This window comes from Carcharhinus amblyrhynchos, chromosome 5 (genome assembly GCF_965287045.1).
Source record: "Carcharhinus amblyrhynchos chromosome 5, sCarAmb.v2.hapA, whole genome shotgun sequence".
Lineage (NCBI taxonomy): Eukaryota > Metazoa > Chordata > Chondrichthyes > Carcharhiniformes > Carcharhinidae > Carcharhinus > Carcharhinus amblyrhynchos.
In genome coordinates, this window is record NC_137328.1 from 39,597,075 (window position 1) to 39,613,709 (window position 16,635).

Consider the following 16,635-nt stretch of genomic DNA (forward strand, 5'->3'; position numbering starts at 1 on the left):
GATTTTAAAATTCTCATTTTTGTGTTCAAATCCCTTCAAATCCATACCCCTCCCTATCTTTGTAATTTCTTCCAGCCCTCCAAGTCTCCAAGGTCGCTGTGTTCCTATTGCCCTGGCTTGTTGAGTATTCTAATTTTTTAAAATCAGTTTATCATTTATAGCTGTGCCGTTAGCTGCCTTGGCCATAGGCTCTGGAGTTCCTTCCCTTAACCTCTCTTCCTCTCTATTACTCTTCCCTCTTCCAAGATGCTTCTTTAAACCTACCTGTTTGATCAAGCTTTTTGTTCATAGCCTTATATCTTCTTATGTAGCTCATTACCAGCCTTCAGTGATAATGCTCCTATGATTCTGAAACATGATGTATAAATGCAAGTATTTTTGTTGTTTCACTTTGTTTCTGAACTGTCCTCAAAATGCCTTGCACAGAATTTAACCTCATTATGTATTCAATTTTATAACATTTTCAAAAGTGAACACAGCTGCTAAATTAACTAATGCATTACAAGTAATATGTACGGTCAGCAAACTGTGAACCTATGCCATTGCCCATGGTCACTTAATGAATGTATATGTTTCTTATATACACAGGATGGATATTGAGTAAGGAGATACACTTCAGAAATGTGTTCAGCAGAGCTACCTAATGGCCAGAGCCTGCAACTAGAGAATCACAGTTAACGTGGCAACACAAAAGCACAATGTTGTCATAACAATTTTGAATGTTAAATGTTTGCAGAAAAGCATGATCAAAAACCGCAAAAGGAAGTAAGATTTGTAAACAGAAAGTAGTGTCCAGGTCAAGGTTTTCTGAAAATGTGCAGCTTACAAAATTCAAACTTTAAAGAAATGTTCAACATGTAAGTGGTTTCATCAATGCTATTGAATAGAAGAACATTTGAAAGGAATCATTTTTTGACTTTATGCTCTTGTGGACTAGGTTCCTCACCAGAAATGCATGGTTAAAAAAAATACCCCAAAACAATTATTGGAGCAGGTTTGGCTGAATGTAATTGTAAAGTAAGCAGAATCTTGTGGATAATGTGGGATACTTTTCCAAGGATCAGTATGTACAAATATTATACATTCCACAGCTGGTGGAACAGACTTTTCATAATTCTTATGCACAAAATAGCAATTTAGCTGCTTATAAAATGTGAGAGTCATTATTGCAGGTACATCATCTTTGCTAGGTTTTTGGTAATTTAACAACAAGCACAAGAAACAGCACTTAACTGTCAATTTGTTTGCGAGCCATTCAAAATTCAAACTGTGAATGCTTTGCAAAAGTGAACATGTGATCCATATATTCAAATATAGATAATTTCATTTTGTAACATATTAATATTTTTTCTTACCCTTTTATTCCCGCTAGATTTCAGATACAAATATAATTTATTGAATGTAGTCAAATGTAAAGATGTTGTAATGAGTATGAGACTTTGGTTCACTGGGAGGTTTCAGGTAGTGTTGGCATCTTTAAGCAGGTGATATGGGCAGCCTTACCTTGAAATATTTCACCCATTACATATTTGCAAGAGGTTCTGGGTGTGTCTGTCTATAGTAGACATTGGTACAATGACCAGCACTTTGCATTTTAATATCTCTGCATTAGACATTTATGATTTTTGATGGATGCCTTGGCTGAGGTTGACTTGTTTGTTTCTCACTTTCACCTTGGAATATGGCCTTGAATTTTAAGCAGTTTGCTCTGTCTCAATTCAAATTGCAACATTTCCTGTCAATTAACAGTTGAATAGAGATATTTTCAAAAACTAAAGGGTCAGCATATTTAAGCAAAAATGATAAAAATATGATTGTTTTGTCAGCTTTACATAGCTTTAAATGGTAAGGATAACTGATTATATAAAAGATGTAAATCAACTATTTGTCGGGGATAGTCTTATGAAATTTCCTCTTTCTGTGTCGTATAATGTAGTGAACATAGGTAGAATGTAGTCTATGTAGTTAATGAAAGAGATATCCATTTGGCTGACTGAAATTACAGTAAAATTACCTAACAACACATATCTGAAATTTGTCAAACAATCAACTTGTCATATGAATTGTCATTTTGAGATTTTGAGCTGTGAGTTTACAGTGTTACTGAAGCTCCCTTGTAAATTGAGGAATACAGTTGTTGTCACAGGGCAATAGATCATTATTGCTTTAATTCGCAATGTAATGAAGTTTAAGGGGCAATAGTGTTTTAAAGGAAATGATTGAACTTCAAAATGTAAATATTCCTATAATACCTGAATTGTTTTGAATTTATTATATTTGATCTATCATTCCTATTATCCAAATAGAATATGTAAGCAATTTTCATTATTGGGATTCATTCTTAGGCATTTGTTATGATAACTCAGATTTTTAAAATTCATTCTTGGGGTAAGAGTTTCACTGGAAAGGTCAACTTTAAACTGCCGCCCACCCCTCTGCCCAACTCACCTCCCTCTTCCCCCAAATTGTCCTTGAGAAGGTGGTAGTAAACCACCTCTTGAATTGCTGGAATCTGTGGGGTGAAGCATTGCAGCATGGTAGCACAGTGGTCAGCACTGCTGCCTCACAGCATCCGGGACCCAGGTTCAGTTCTGGCCTTGAGTCACTGTCTGTGTGGAGTCAGCATGTTCCCCCCATGTATATGTGAGTTTCCACTTTGTGCTCCTCCCGCAGTCCAAAGATGCGTGGGTTAGTTGGATTGGCCATGCTAAATTGCCCCTTAAGTGTCAGGAGATCTAGCAGAGTAAATACATAGATTAACGGGAATAGGCCTGGATGGTACTGTGGTCGGTGTAGGCTTGTTAGGCCAAATGGCTCCCTTCTGCAAGTAGGGATTCTATGATTGCTTTTATGGAGGTACATCCAATGTGTTATTGCAGAGGTAGTTCGATGATTTTGACCCTATGTCCATGAAGGAACAGTATAATATGCTTCCAAGTCATGGTTTGTAGTTATGGAGGATCTTGCCAGTAGTGGTGTTAACGTGTTTATCTTCCTCTTGTCCTTCTTGGTGATGGAGAGCATGTATTTGGAAAGTGCCTTTGTAGGTACCTTGACAAGTTGTGCCAATCATGTGGATGGTACACACTGCAGACTCACAGCTTCGGTGGTGGAGGAATTCAATATCTAAGGTGGTGAATGGGGTCCCAGTCAAATTAGCTGCTTTGTTCTTGGTGGTGTCAAGCTCCTTCAACGTTGGAGCTTCACATATCTGAGCAGATGGAGAGTATTCAATCACTCTTCTGCTTTGTACCTCGTAGATAGTGGAACGGCTTTGAAGAGTCAGAAACTTATAGAAGTAGAAAATAGTTACTTGCCAGTGAGTACCAGCCTGTAGCCTATTCTTCTAGCCATAATATTTGTGGATATTAAAAATAAAAAATTCTATAAATATTCAGCATGTTGAAAAGAGCTTTTAGGGTGAAGGGGATCATAGGATGTGGGGGTAGTAGGCTCAAGCTACTGAGTCGGATAATCAGTCATGATCATAATGAATGATGAGCAGTGCAACAAATGGCCTCCTCCTACTTCTATTTTCAACATTTCCATGTCAGGCAGCATTCGTAGAGCGTCTGGAAAACAGTTAACATTTCAGTCATCATCTTAAATCCAAAGGCCTCCACCTGAAATGTTAATTCTTTCTCTCTCCACAGAAACTGCCAGGCTTGCTGAATTTCCAGAATTTCTGTTTTTTAGATTGTCAGCCTCTGTGATATTGTATTTCTGACTTATGTCAGCTTACATTTCTGATCAATGTTAACTCCCACGATATTGCTAGTGGAGGATTTGATCATGGTAATGCTGTTGAATTCTAAAAGGAGGTGTTTAGATTCTCTGTCACTGGATATGGAACCTGTGGCAAGGATCAATTATCGGTCCAAACCTGGATGCTGTCCAGACCTTGCTGCACGTACTGATTTATCTGAAAATTTGTGCACGGAACTGAACATGGCAATCATTGGTGAACATTCTCATTTCTGCCCTTATAGAGGGAAGGTTATTGACTAAGCAGTTGAATTGAATGAAAGACACTTCCCTGAGTGACTCCTAGAAATATGTTCTGGGGCTGAGATAATTGGTCATCAACAATCACAGCTAACTTTCACTGTGCTGGGTATGACTTCAGAAGGTATAGGTATTTCCCTTAATTCCCATTTACTTTGATTTCTCTTGGTCTCCTTGATAACACACTGTCGAATGGTGCCCTGATACGAAGCACAGTCACTCTCACTTCACTTCTGAAAATCAACTATTTTATCTAGGCTATAATGATATCTGAGGCTGAATGGCCCTGAAAATGTCCATAACAAATCTACTGGTGAGTAAGTCCTGTTCAATAATACTGCCAATGACACCTTCTATCACTTCATTAATGATAAAGAATAGTTTGATAAGCTATAATTGGCTGAACTGGTCCTGCTTAACATGGACAGGGCATATCTGGGCAATGTTCCACATTTGTGGGCAAGTGCCAATGCTGTAGTTGCACAGAACAGCCAGTGTGGAGGGGCAGCTCTGGAGAGAAAGACTTCAGTTCAACAGAATGTTATGGGGACCCATGGCCTTGGCTGTATCCAATTTTCTCAGTACTTCCTTAGGGTGACACCGTGGCACAGTGGTTAGCACTGCTATTTCACAGAGCCAGCGACCCGGGTTCGATTCCCAGCTCGGGTCAGGGTCTGTGTGGGGTCCGCATGTTTTCCCCGTGTGGATCGCCTCCGGATCTTCCAGTTTCCTCCCACAATCCAGAGAGAGATTTGCTGGTTAGGTGTATTGGCTATGCTAAGTCCTCCCTCCATATACCCGCACGGAAGTGTGGTGACTAGGGGATTTTTCACAGTAACGTCATTGTAAGCCTGCTTGTGATATTAATAAATGAACTTTAACAAAAATCACCTGGAATGAAACAAGTTAGCTGAGACGGTTGGGGGTGGAGGGGTAAAATGGGTAATGCCCTCTACACTTCAACCTTCCCTATCGCGCCCACGTGCTGGACTCTGTCATTATTGTGTTTGGGGATTTTAATGGAGCCTCCTTCTGCCGTTAGCTGTTAATTGTCCACCATCACTCAAAAATAGATGGGGCGGGACTGTAGAGCTTTGATCCGAAAGTGCAAAATTCTGAAAGCACACATTTTATAGAACAATTGTACAAACCTAGAAGTTAAATGTTCGTCCATTCAGTAACAGCAGAAAATGTTCTTGTAAAGGGATATAATTGATTCAAGTCAATTGCATAGTCAAGCAATGCTAATATCTGATCAAATAGTAAAGAGGCACCAAATATTTTATTTCTAGCATTCATGGTTAAGCAGATGCAGTAAAAGGCAATTGAGATCTGAGGGGGTATTACTTGGATGCTGACTGTTATTATTAATTTTATCCAAATAAAATGTTTGATTATTTTACTAGCTAGCGACTGCAATTCTAACAGTAAGGACATATGCTGTTTACTCCTGTGTATTTGTTTTGCCATATTAAAAGATTCGAACGCTGAGCCAAGCTGAATCGTGGAAAACTCTTGTAACTTAGTTGTTGATAGTTACCTTAAATTTTGTTTTCTAGTTAACTGTTTTGTATCAGTTCATACAAAACTGATTTTTGTATTACAGAGACGAGTGGTTTCTGCATCATAATCAGTTCACGTTAACTTCCATCGTGAACTTCACTTCACTTGACTGGGTGTATAAAAGCAGAAATGCTTAAGATAGCCCCGCACGAATAGTTTTGCGGTATTTACTGATTATCCGGCAACTCGGGAAGGTCGGCACACAGTTGTCTTCGCGGCTTCGCGACAGAAGTTTTCACTGACGCTGTTGTAAACGAATAAATTGTCCTTACGTACAATGCATTAACTGCAAAATGAATCAACCGACTCTTTAGCATCTAGTTTCTGTTACTGCTGTGGACTTTTGATTTTAAAGTTTACTTCGGAAAGGAAATACTATCATGGAGACTCTGCGATAAGTGAAAAGAAAGAAAGCATTTGCCCCATTTTCCTGATTGTGTATTTTTTTTGGTGAACGCCTGGTTATTATATCATGGCTTTGTTGTTTACAACTCCTATAGTCTCGCTGAGCTGCAGGGTGTGATAATTGCATGTTTTATCTGCGAGACAGCATTAATAATTAAAATTGTGAATGGAGTAGTGAGCCTGTGTTCATTAAAGAGTAACTCATGCATGCGAGGATTACTCCATTATAAAGATTTTTTTTAATCATGTGATCCAAATAGCCCTAAGAATCGAACAGCAAGAGTTTTATCAACTGACGAGGAAGGAAATCTATAGAACATGTGGGAACCTGCACCTTTTATTGTTAATGACACTCTAGCTGCTGGTTAAACAAATACAGCTTAGTAAACAGAATAAGGATTGCACCACTGATAAATCAAGACATTCATTTAATCCTTCCAGTTTGGTAATGTATATGTTAGTCCGCTTACTTGATTCATAAAGCAAATAACGCAACCCATAGTTAAGCAGATGCAGTAAAAGGCAATCATGATCTAAGGGGATATTGTTCAGACGCTGACTACTATTATTAAAGTTATCCAAATAAAATGCTTGATTATTACTAGCTAGCGACTGTAACTCTAACAGTAAGAACATATGCTGTTTGCTACTGAATGCGTGTTTTGCCATTTGAAAAGATTCAAACACCGAGCCAAACTGAATTTGACTATGTTTTATGTTAAATCCAATAATCTAATATCTGCAAAACATGTTGTCTTGCTTTTACTATAGTTTTTTTTGCATTGCCTGTAGTGGTTTAAACTGCCCTCTCCTCCTCCCCCCCTCCCTCCCGTAAGGCTCACTATATAATGAGATATCATATCGTTCCTGGACCTGTGCAAGTGCATGCGCTGCAGGATTGAAGTCTTTTCCCCTTGCTCTCTCCGACCATGGAGACAGCTTTGCTTATAAGGCCCCGATGGTTGGTTGTGGGCGCTGGGTAACAAACAGTGTTCATAGTAAAGAAAGGTGTTCGCCAATACCTTAAAATGCAGCTATTTAGCATTAATAATTCGCAGCCATCCTTACACAAATATGCTCCTCTGAATCATAGAATCCCTATGCAAAAGTCGGCCCATCAAGCCCGTACCGACTGGATGTTATCCTACCCAGGCCTTATCCCCAAAACCCCATGTATTTACCCTCTAACCCCGCTAACACTAAGGGGCAATTTAGCATGGCCCGTCCACCTAATCTGCACAGTTTTGGACCATGGGAGGAAACTGGAGCACCCGCAGACATAGGAGAATGTGCAAACTGCACACACATCATGGAACGACATCATAGAGGCTATTCGGCCCCTTGTATCCTGGTCGCCTCTTTAAAATTTTAACCCTGGAGAAAATATACTTTTTCCGTCTTTGAAATATGCGTATTTGCATAATAACCACAATTTTAAACATAGATATAACTTTACGACTGGCCATCATAGAGTGCAAATAACGCATAGTTATAAATTATAGTATTATTTGAATAATCTAGAACTGTACACGTTAGTGCGTGCGAGTGAGCAGCTAACAGTCTTCCAAAGATTAGGGTTACCGTTTGACCTTTCCTATTTTTTTTAAATATTGGATCAGGTTCCATTCTATAGCAATATAAAATGCCCTTGGCTGGAGGTATTGCAATTAAATCGTGTTCGTTTGAGCAAGTGGTTATATTTAATTACAGTCATCTATTGACTGAAAGGGTTTGCTTCTGAATCAGCTCGATTACAGAAAGAGCCGACTAATTCTTACATGTCTAAAATATACCTGAAATTGTACAGAAGTAACAGGAGCAGGAACGCTGCAGAAATTGTATACACTTAAGATTTAAATGTAAAGGGGGAAATGAATGAAAAATCCACTCATCGAGAGGGTGTGTTGGAAATGATACTTCGAGGGTAATACGCAGGCGAAAAAGGTTTTTTTTTGCTAATTTCCAATGTTGTTTTGGGTGTTGAGATTTAAATGTGCACCACCATTTTAAAATAGATGATATACATCCTGTCTCTGTTCGAAATATTAAATGTATCCACAGTTGTAACAAAGCCTTTTAAGTACACGATGTACATACAGAAGTATGCCAAAAAGGGAGAAAATCTCCACCACCCTCTTATATTGTAAACTTAAACCCAGTGCAACCAATGTGCGAGCAATAGGTGAACGCTTAAACCCCGGAGCTGATTCCTTTTTGGGGATCATAATAAACTGAATCCACTTTATTTATCCCCAGCAAATTCAAGACAGAGGAAAGTGACCCCGGCTGGAGTGAGATTTAGTCCGTTATGGATAACGCTTTGCTGCGCCACACTTTTAACCATGTTCTATTTCGCCCAAGCTTTTAGAATGTCCACATGGAGGCTTTTGTTTTGGGTTGAACAAGCTATCTCAAGTCTCACCCTACTTTGGACATTTGGCCCTCTGAAAAATGCAAAAGTATGAAAGGTTACTTATTTACTCATTTTGAGGAATCTAAACTGAATAAGCAGCTTTTTTAATTGTGCAACGTTGTAAAAACAGGCAAGGTTCTTGCATGTATGTCGGGAGTTGGCTAATTTAGTTATTTCAAACAATTTCGATAAATTGGTATTTTCATAAATCGATTGAACTAGATTTAACGTTTAAAACGTATCCTTCAACCTGAATTTATCCAGTTTATACGAGGTACCAACAATTTTCTGAAAAAAATGGAATGCACACATTGCATAAATTGTAACTTCTGAAATTAGGCTTCTGTGTGAATATTTGTTTAGCTTTAAAATAAGATAAAATTAATTGAGGATAAACTAATTAAACTATTCATGAATGATCTGCATAATTACAACATCTATAGGAAAAGTGCGTGGATTATTGTGTCATGAACCCCCAGTATTTTCATAGCTACATTGCTATGTGAAATGAATAATCTTTCTCAGCAGGATTATATGGACCTATCCTTACAGTCATTAATATGTAATATGACACTTTCAGCAACTCCTCATGTAGCGAATGGGCCACTGTGTAAAATGTTCGGCAACATCAAATATTAATAAACGTTAGTTCGCTGTTGCAACTTTATATCAATATACCCAAGATTAGATTTCTGAATTGCTCCCTTTAGATGAAATTCCAAGTAGTCTGGCAAGATTCCCTATTCCTAACTTTCAAGCAAAACGATATTTGGGAAATATGTTTGCTTTACAGTAGGTGTGTATTTGAAATATTTCTGTATCTAGACATTCCACAATTGCTCCAAGTATTATTTTAGTGACGCGATTCTATTCAACGAGAACTTGGCAACCAAAAGGTAGAAACCAAATATATGTTATTCTGTCGTTTCGGGAAAAAAAATCCAAAATGTCAAACGAACAGAACTGGCTCTCTCCAAAAATGGCTACATATATATGTATGCTTATTCATGCCAATTATCTAGATAACTTACAAATAGATTCGGCGGAAATAAAAAAGGAATTAACGCGTAGTAGGTTGAAAAACTATCGGAAGATCTATAAATCTTGAACTAACGGTATATTGAGGAATTTCTATACCCCTGCAATTACTCCTGTTCGGAAGCAGCCGAGCGAAGAATGGGAGCAAGATACTTAATTCATAAAATATTTAAAAGAACATTCCGGACATGGTCATAAAGAAAGTGTAATGATGTTTAACATGGAGCATGTTGCACTCCGAGGTGCCTCAATACAATTGCGATGGATGTGATATGTATACATTCATGGCTCGGCCGGAGCTGCCAATGATAAATAGTGGACGGGCCCCTACCGCTCCAGTTTGCCTGTCAATCACGGAGGGGTGGGAGGGGCGGGGGAGCCAGATTCTTCACCCATTGGCTGGCGCTCAGCACCAATGGGAGCTCTCTGTCCCTTCATTAGCTGCTTCCAGCTGAGTCACATGGCCATTGCCCCAATTCTAAACTGAGATGGGAGTAGTTCTGGGGTTACAGACTGAGATATGGAATGACCTTCATCATTGCCACTTCTGTTTCAACACACTGAGTATAAGTGAAGGTCAGTCTATATCCCCGTTCGAGAAGGACCCCTATCTCAGTCTGGGTTCGGGCATGTGACTCAACCGGGAGCAGCCAATGAGAAGTCAGAGGGCTGCCATTGGTGCTGAGCTCCAGCCAATGGGTGAAAACCCCTAACCTTCTATTCCCGCCCCCCGCCGCGGGTGATTGACAGGCAGCTGGAGACAGGCGGGGGCAGCTCCCAGGGTCAGACCACTGACTGTCAACTATTTCCCATTTACAGCGGCTGCCTGCTCACAACATTGCACTTGGACACAGACTGGGCGAGTTCAAGAGCAGCCGCATCTTAGTAAACAACTGAGCCCTTCAATCCTTTGAAGGAAACAATAGTTGTGTGTGTATATGTGTGTGTTGCAAAACCTAACTTTTCAAAGTTGGGTTTGATCCAATGAGACAGTTGATTCTTTTTCTATATAAAAGGTAGATTTTACTGATGTAAAATTATTCCCAGCATGTCACATTTGCAGTAATGCTGGGAGGTGCGGGCTGTTGATTGACACTTCATACGGGTGCAATAACTGGTCTGTAGATCCTCCCAGCACTTTTTGGTGCATCTTTTAGTTTGATTGTTTAAACCATGTTTGTTTTTGTTTTAAGGGTGCAGCTGTAAAAACAGCTCCCTGTTGATATAAAGAGGTCTTTGGTCATATCGCTGTTGTCCTGGAGTAGCTCGCTTGTGGTCAGGGCTGATCAGATTCAGGATGGATGGCAGAGGCTCTCTGCCCTCCGCCCCGCTGCCGGGCTCCTGCGTGCCGCCCAACCCAGCCGCCGTGCCCATTTCCATGGCGGGGACCAACTCGCTGCTCCGGCCTCCCGCCTTGCTGCTGCGGGCTGCCGCCGCTGCGGCCGCCGCCGCCTCGGCAGCCGAGCGGTACCCGCGGACCCCCAAGTGCGCCCGCTGCAGGAACCACGGCGTGGTGTCGGCGCTCAAGGGCCACAAGCGCTTCTGCCGCTGGAGGGACTGCATGTGCGCCAAGTGCATGCTGATCGCCGAGAGGCAGAGGGTCATGGCCGCTCAGGTGGCCCTGCGGCGGCAGCAAGCGCAGGAGGAGAACGAGGCCAGGGAGCTGCAGTTCATGTACGCCGGAGGAGGGGCCGCCGAGGCTGGCCTGGCCATGGCAGCGGCTGCTGCGGCCGCCAACAGCATCATCCCGGGATCGAGAGCCGTCTCCACGCCTTACGAGATCTTCGGAGCCGAATACCAGAAGCAGAAAGACGGTAAGTCAACCACCGCAAACCCGGGAATTAAACCATTAATGTGAACTCTTACAGCAAAACTTGCTCAGAACCTGACCATTTGTATCTTAATTGCGGCAGGTTTATGTTACAATTAAGACACAAATTGGACCAATACATAATACAATTTGTATTTTTTAAATGTTTTACTCCATCCTTAAAGTTACAAAGCCAATACTCAGAATGGACCGGGCAAACCCAAATCCATCCCTTCCTTGTTCCAAAAACGAAATTCAAAATCCAATTGAATCCAATTCGTAGTCCCCACAAGGGAGACAAACAAGGTCCAAGCTGACAAGATAAACTCCCTTTAGCTCTGAGGAAGGGTCATCCAGACTCGAAACGTTAGCTGGATTTTCCCTCCACAGTTCCTGTCAGGCTTGCTGAGATTATCCAGCATTTTCTGTTTTTGTTTCAGATTCCAGCATCCCAGTATTTGACCTTTGACAAGATAAGCTCATTGCACCCCATCTTGGGCTTGATCTTAGCCGAAAGGCCGAGGAATTTTGCCTCTGCTACCCATCCCCACTACTATGGAAACCGTTCCCCACAGCAGGTTATTACCGAACGGTTCTAATATCATTTTTGAATGTAGTTAGTGGTTCATTATTGATTTTTCAACTATATTTCTGTAAGTAGGTTAATATCATAAATCCGAAATTATTTTCAAGATCTGAGTTACCAGTGCTTGCAGAGCTCCACTGTTTTCCATGTGACGGGCTATCATTTGAATATAAGTCACTCATCAGTTTAGAAACCTCCCAAAGACAGTTTATGATGTACATTTAAAGTATGGTGCACTGTTGCCAAAGGTTGTCTATCTGTTAGCGCTCGCAATACAACATTTCCCAATGTTCAAACTTAATGATCCAATTTTAACAATTGTTCATACACCCAATACATGCCCGACCTTAAAAGAGGCCAATACATGCCCGGAATATTCGAGTCACCGTTGCCAGGATCTGATTATCGTCCTGCCAGTGACAGGTTCATTATCTACATGTTCAATTCAGTGGTGAAGCCTTGGTGCATTTCTCAGACAAACGTTTCCAATAGAAGTGATGTGAAACTAAACGAGGGCAGCGATATTGCCAATACATGATCGAATGCAGATTTCAGTTGGAGGATGATATTTCGAATTTAGGGAGCTATGATTTATATTTGGTCACATTTCAGCGAGAGACATTGTGAGTTAAGTTGATTGGTCCAAACAGTTTAAACGTGAGTCAGAGACGTTTCGATCCCACTTTAAAGGGTTAAGTCTGTCTGCATAAAGAACCAGCAGATCTAAGCGTTTTTAAACAAAATACTAAACGTGGAAATAACACAAAATTTCCCAGTTCATTTCAAAATCCTTCAACTCTCTTTCGCGGGGAGCTAATTCGTTCTGAGCACAACCACGGTTGTCTTATTTGCAGTCTTGAACAATGTGCTGTTAACTCTGGCACCATATATGCCACCTGTTTATGAAACATCGAGTTTTGGGGAATTAGCAAGAATCAAAGAGTTTGTTTAAATATTATTATTCAACCATCACACGATTTTATTTTAAAAACTTCTCAACCCAGAAAGGTAATAAAAAAAGTCAGGAAAATGCTGCAAATATTCAGCAGGTAAGGTAGCATCTGTGGAGAAAGAGAAACGGAGTTAATGTTTTCAGGTCGATGACTTTTCACCAGAGAAGTAACGAGATTGTCTCGAAAGTGCTGCTTAAGTAGTTCAACCAATGTTGGCTACTAATCGGTTGTAATTTGTTTAAAATCGTTTGCTGAAGCGACCAGACCTTTTTCCAGTGGGATGCACTTTGTAGAAGATGGATGTGGAAAGTTACAATATTGTTTTCCGACACCAGGATTGATTGTGAACGAATATTGCTCTGAATGGCATAAAATGATGATCCGTCAAAACGAAGAAACTTTTTTGATTGAGTGCTTTCACAGTGGGATAATGTAGGTCAGGACACTGGAATGATAAAGGCAGTTCAATTTACTTCAATGCAGAAAATAACACGCAAATAAATATCCTGTGGGCAAACCGGAGTGTGTCTGGGGCCAAAAAAAAGTTTTTTTTTCCCTGGGATCTAGGAAAATTATATTCGAAAACAAAATTTGACTCCACAACGAAAATAACTCATTCATTTAAAAGGAAAGTGTATACATTGCTGGGGGAGTTGTGGATGAGGGTGGGATGAGGGTCGAGCGGTTATGTGACACATTCAGCTTGCGTATATGAAGTAAATTTGGCAATATTAACAGCAGGTATAGTTAGAACTTGTCTCACTAACAGGATAAATATACAAAAGTATGCAGGCTGGTTGAAAGAAATATATTCATACGTTCTGGGAGATGCCACCTTAAAACACTAATAACCCCTAATTAATTTTCGTGTATATTAGTAAAATCAAAATTAAAGCATTGAATTTAACGCGTTCCAAACAAATTGCAACTTATTTTATTGGAAGAATCCTTGCCCTGGAAGGATATTTAGAGATTGATTGCCCTACAGGACGTATAGAGATAAAATAATGGGGGTGCTTTGGGAAATGTAACTACACTGGAGGGGAGATTGGAAAAATGAAATGTGTCGCTCTGTAAGCTAACCAGCGATAAGTGGGGTCCCCATCTTTGGCCTCCCGACGTACGTAACTGCCATGAAATAATCAGTTCATATTTCCACCATTGTTCTATACAGATATTTTATGCAACTTATTTATATCAAAATTGTAATTTGCAATCCTTACCAACACACCGATAGGAAAAGGAATCAGGAAATGATTCCTGAACCCTCCAAGGTTACTTTTTTCTTGCATTCGGGATGTGGGCGTCGCTGGCTGGGCTGGCGTTTATTGTCCATCCCTAATTGCCCTTGAGAAGAAGATGATGGTGAGCAGCCTTCTTTGAACCGCTCTGATGCTTTACTATCCCCTTCAAAGACAGTAAGATGCTCCTGGGAGGAACCGTGGCTCCACTTAATGCAACGGAGAAAATATGTTAAAATCTGATCTGAGACACGTCCAGTTCTTCAATTGGAAAATACTCCTGCCTTTGTTGGATTAGCCCATGCTGGAGATTTTACAGTGGCCTGTTTTTGTTTTAAATATTAATAATTGAGCTCGAATAATTTATTTTTAAAAAATAGAAACACATAACCTGTGTGTAATTCTAAATAAAAACATGACAGTAATGCGGATTATTAATGTGTGTCCTTTGATTCAGGTGTACAGTAAATGCTTTCATTTATAATGAACAGCGAAATGCTGGAATAATTCAAATTCAGGTAAAACTCTTCAGCAGCAAATCTCGAGTGTGTTATCTTGTAACATGTAATCATCCTGATGTAGTAGAGATCATTTCTTGATATAAGCCACTCCTCGGAGATAACCCTCCAGCAATGGTAAATGTGACCTCTGATTACTTAAACCTAACAATCCACTTTTCGTTCGCTGATTTTAACAGAACAAACATGCAATTCTCCACAACATTTCTAACCATATACGCAGTTTTCCCACTTCTGTGTATATTACATTTGTATTTTTTCATGGATCTGTCACTTTGGTACCTATCCTTGATTTGAACATTTTTGTTTTCCTTTAACAGGGCAAAAGAGCCCCAAATACGAATTGTTTTATAACGGTTTGGTGAGCCGATCAGTGCTTCAGCCTTCACACTCCCTCGCTCCAGAGACGGAGGGGACCGACGCTAATCTGAGGGATAAAGCAGGAAACCCCGAAGCCTCGGAGAACGAGTCCGCCCAGCTCTCCCCTTCGCCGGATCCTCCGTCGGAAGGTGCGGACAGTCCTCGCTCAGTCACCCCCTCGGATGGCGACTCGGGCAACGAGTGCGAGAAACCCAAGGAGCTGGCAAAGGTGATGGCCAACCTGCCTTGCTCTTCCTCAAACCACAGGGCGCCCATTGACATCCTCACCAAGGTCTTCCCCAGCCACAAGCGAGACAGACTGGAGTGCATCCTAGCGGGCTGCAAAGGAGACGTGGTCCAGGCGATCGAGCAAGTGCTGAATGGGAAGGAAGCCAAGGGACAGGTCAAAGATGCGGAGTGCACCGCGTCCGAGCCGGGGGAACCGCAGCGAGCCTCCCACTTCACCTTAGCCGGCCTTTCCGGCAGCTCCAAGTCAGCCTTCTCTCCCCTGCAATCCAGCGCGGTTTTCGGAGCACCCGCCAACCTGTACGGGCTGAACCCCAGGCTGGGGGTGAACCCACTTCGCCTAGCCTACTCCAACCCTGGCCGAGGCCTCCCCACTTTCATGTCACCTTATGTCACCTCTGGCCTGATGCCGACCTTGCCATTTCGCCCCCAGATGGAGTACTCTTTCCCGGGCATCGTGAGGGACATTCCATACTTCCAGAATAAAGAAGCACTCTGCTCTGGTGGACTGTACTCTAGAATTAATCCAGAAAAGCAGTGACTCTGATACAGTGTGAGACAAATCCATTTGAGACAAAGCTCAGCGTCAAACAGGAAACTTTCAACATGTCCACACTTGAGATCAAAGTGAAGCCGACTGGTCCAGTGGTTCTGGATTAATTTAGTCCCACGTCACCAGCAAGTTGGTGAACGGATCTATGGAAAATCGACGATGTTTGTTTTAAATAATTGCGACTGGTATTGAACAGATTGGAAAATGCAGCATTGGCTGAATATTAAACTCTCGCAATCTGTGTTTTCCCCTCGTTTCGACTGCCCTCGGGGAAATGTGAGAAGAGTTATGACCACAAGGAGCCCTGAGCATGGAGATGTTTCCCTGTGAGGTTCTGAACTCCGTCCTGCCATCCTCCTTGGCAAAACAATTTAACGAAATTCAACAAACTGGAGGAGAGTGCAAGGAGGGCAGCCCCTTAAAGGGGAACCGCCCAAAACAAACAATGCCACATGAAGCTTAAAACAGCAAAGGGCGGCACTGTGGACCAGTGGTTAGCACTGCTGCCTCACAGCGCCAAGGACTCGGGTTCAATTCCAGCCTTGGGTCACTGTCTGTGTGGAGTTTGCATGTTCTCCTCGTGTCTGCATGGGTTTCCTCCGGTTTCGCCCCACAGTACAAAGATCTGCGGGTTAGATGCATTGGCCATGCTAAATTCACTCTCAGTGTACCCGAACAGGCGCCTGAATGTGGCGACCAGGGAGTTTAACTCCATTGCAGTAAGCCTACTTGTGACACTAATAAGGAAAAGATGATTAAGAGGGTCAATAATACACCTTTGCCTGGGAGGAAGAGGATGTGGGCTTGACCATATTTCCCACTCCTTTGTAGAGTGCTGAGGAAAATGCCGGAATCCGCCAGTTCGGGAGATCGTGTATCTCCGGGAAATCTTTTGACTCTGACAATTATTCCGGCCAAAAGAAATACTGTCTGCCTGAAGCAGA

The 16,635-nt window shown here is 41.5% G+C and overlaps 1 protein-coding gene across 1 annotated transcript; it reads left to right on the forward strand.

The window, feature by feature from the left end:
- The first annotated feature begins 10,721 nt into the window (after positions 1-10,721).
- Positions 10,722-15,679, forward strand: LOC145343425 (doublesex- and mab-3-related transcription factor A1-like). The gene is made up of 2 exons (XM_080189653.1): positions 10,722-11,238; positions 14,853-15,679. The coding sequence occupies exons 1-2, from the start codon at positions 10,722-10,724 to the stop codon at positions 15,677-15,679; spliced, it is 1,344 nt and encodes a 447-aa protein (XP_080045779.1).
- Positions 15,680-16,635: the final 956 nt, after the last annotated feature.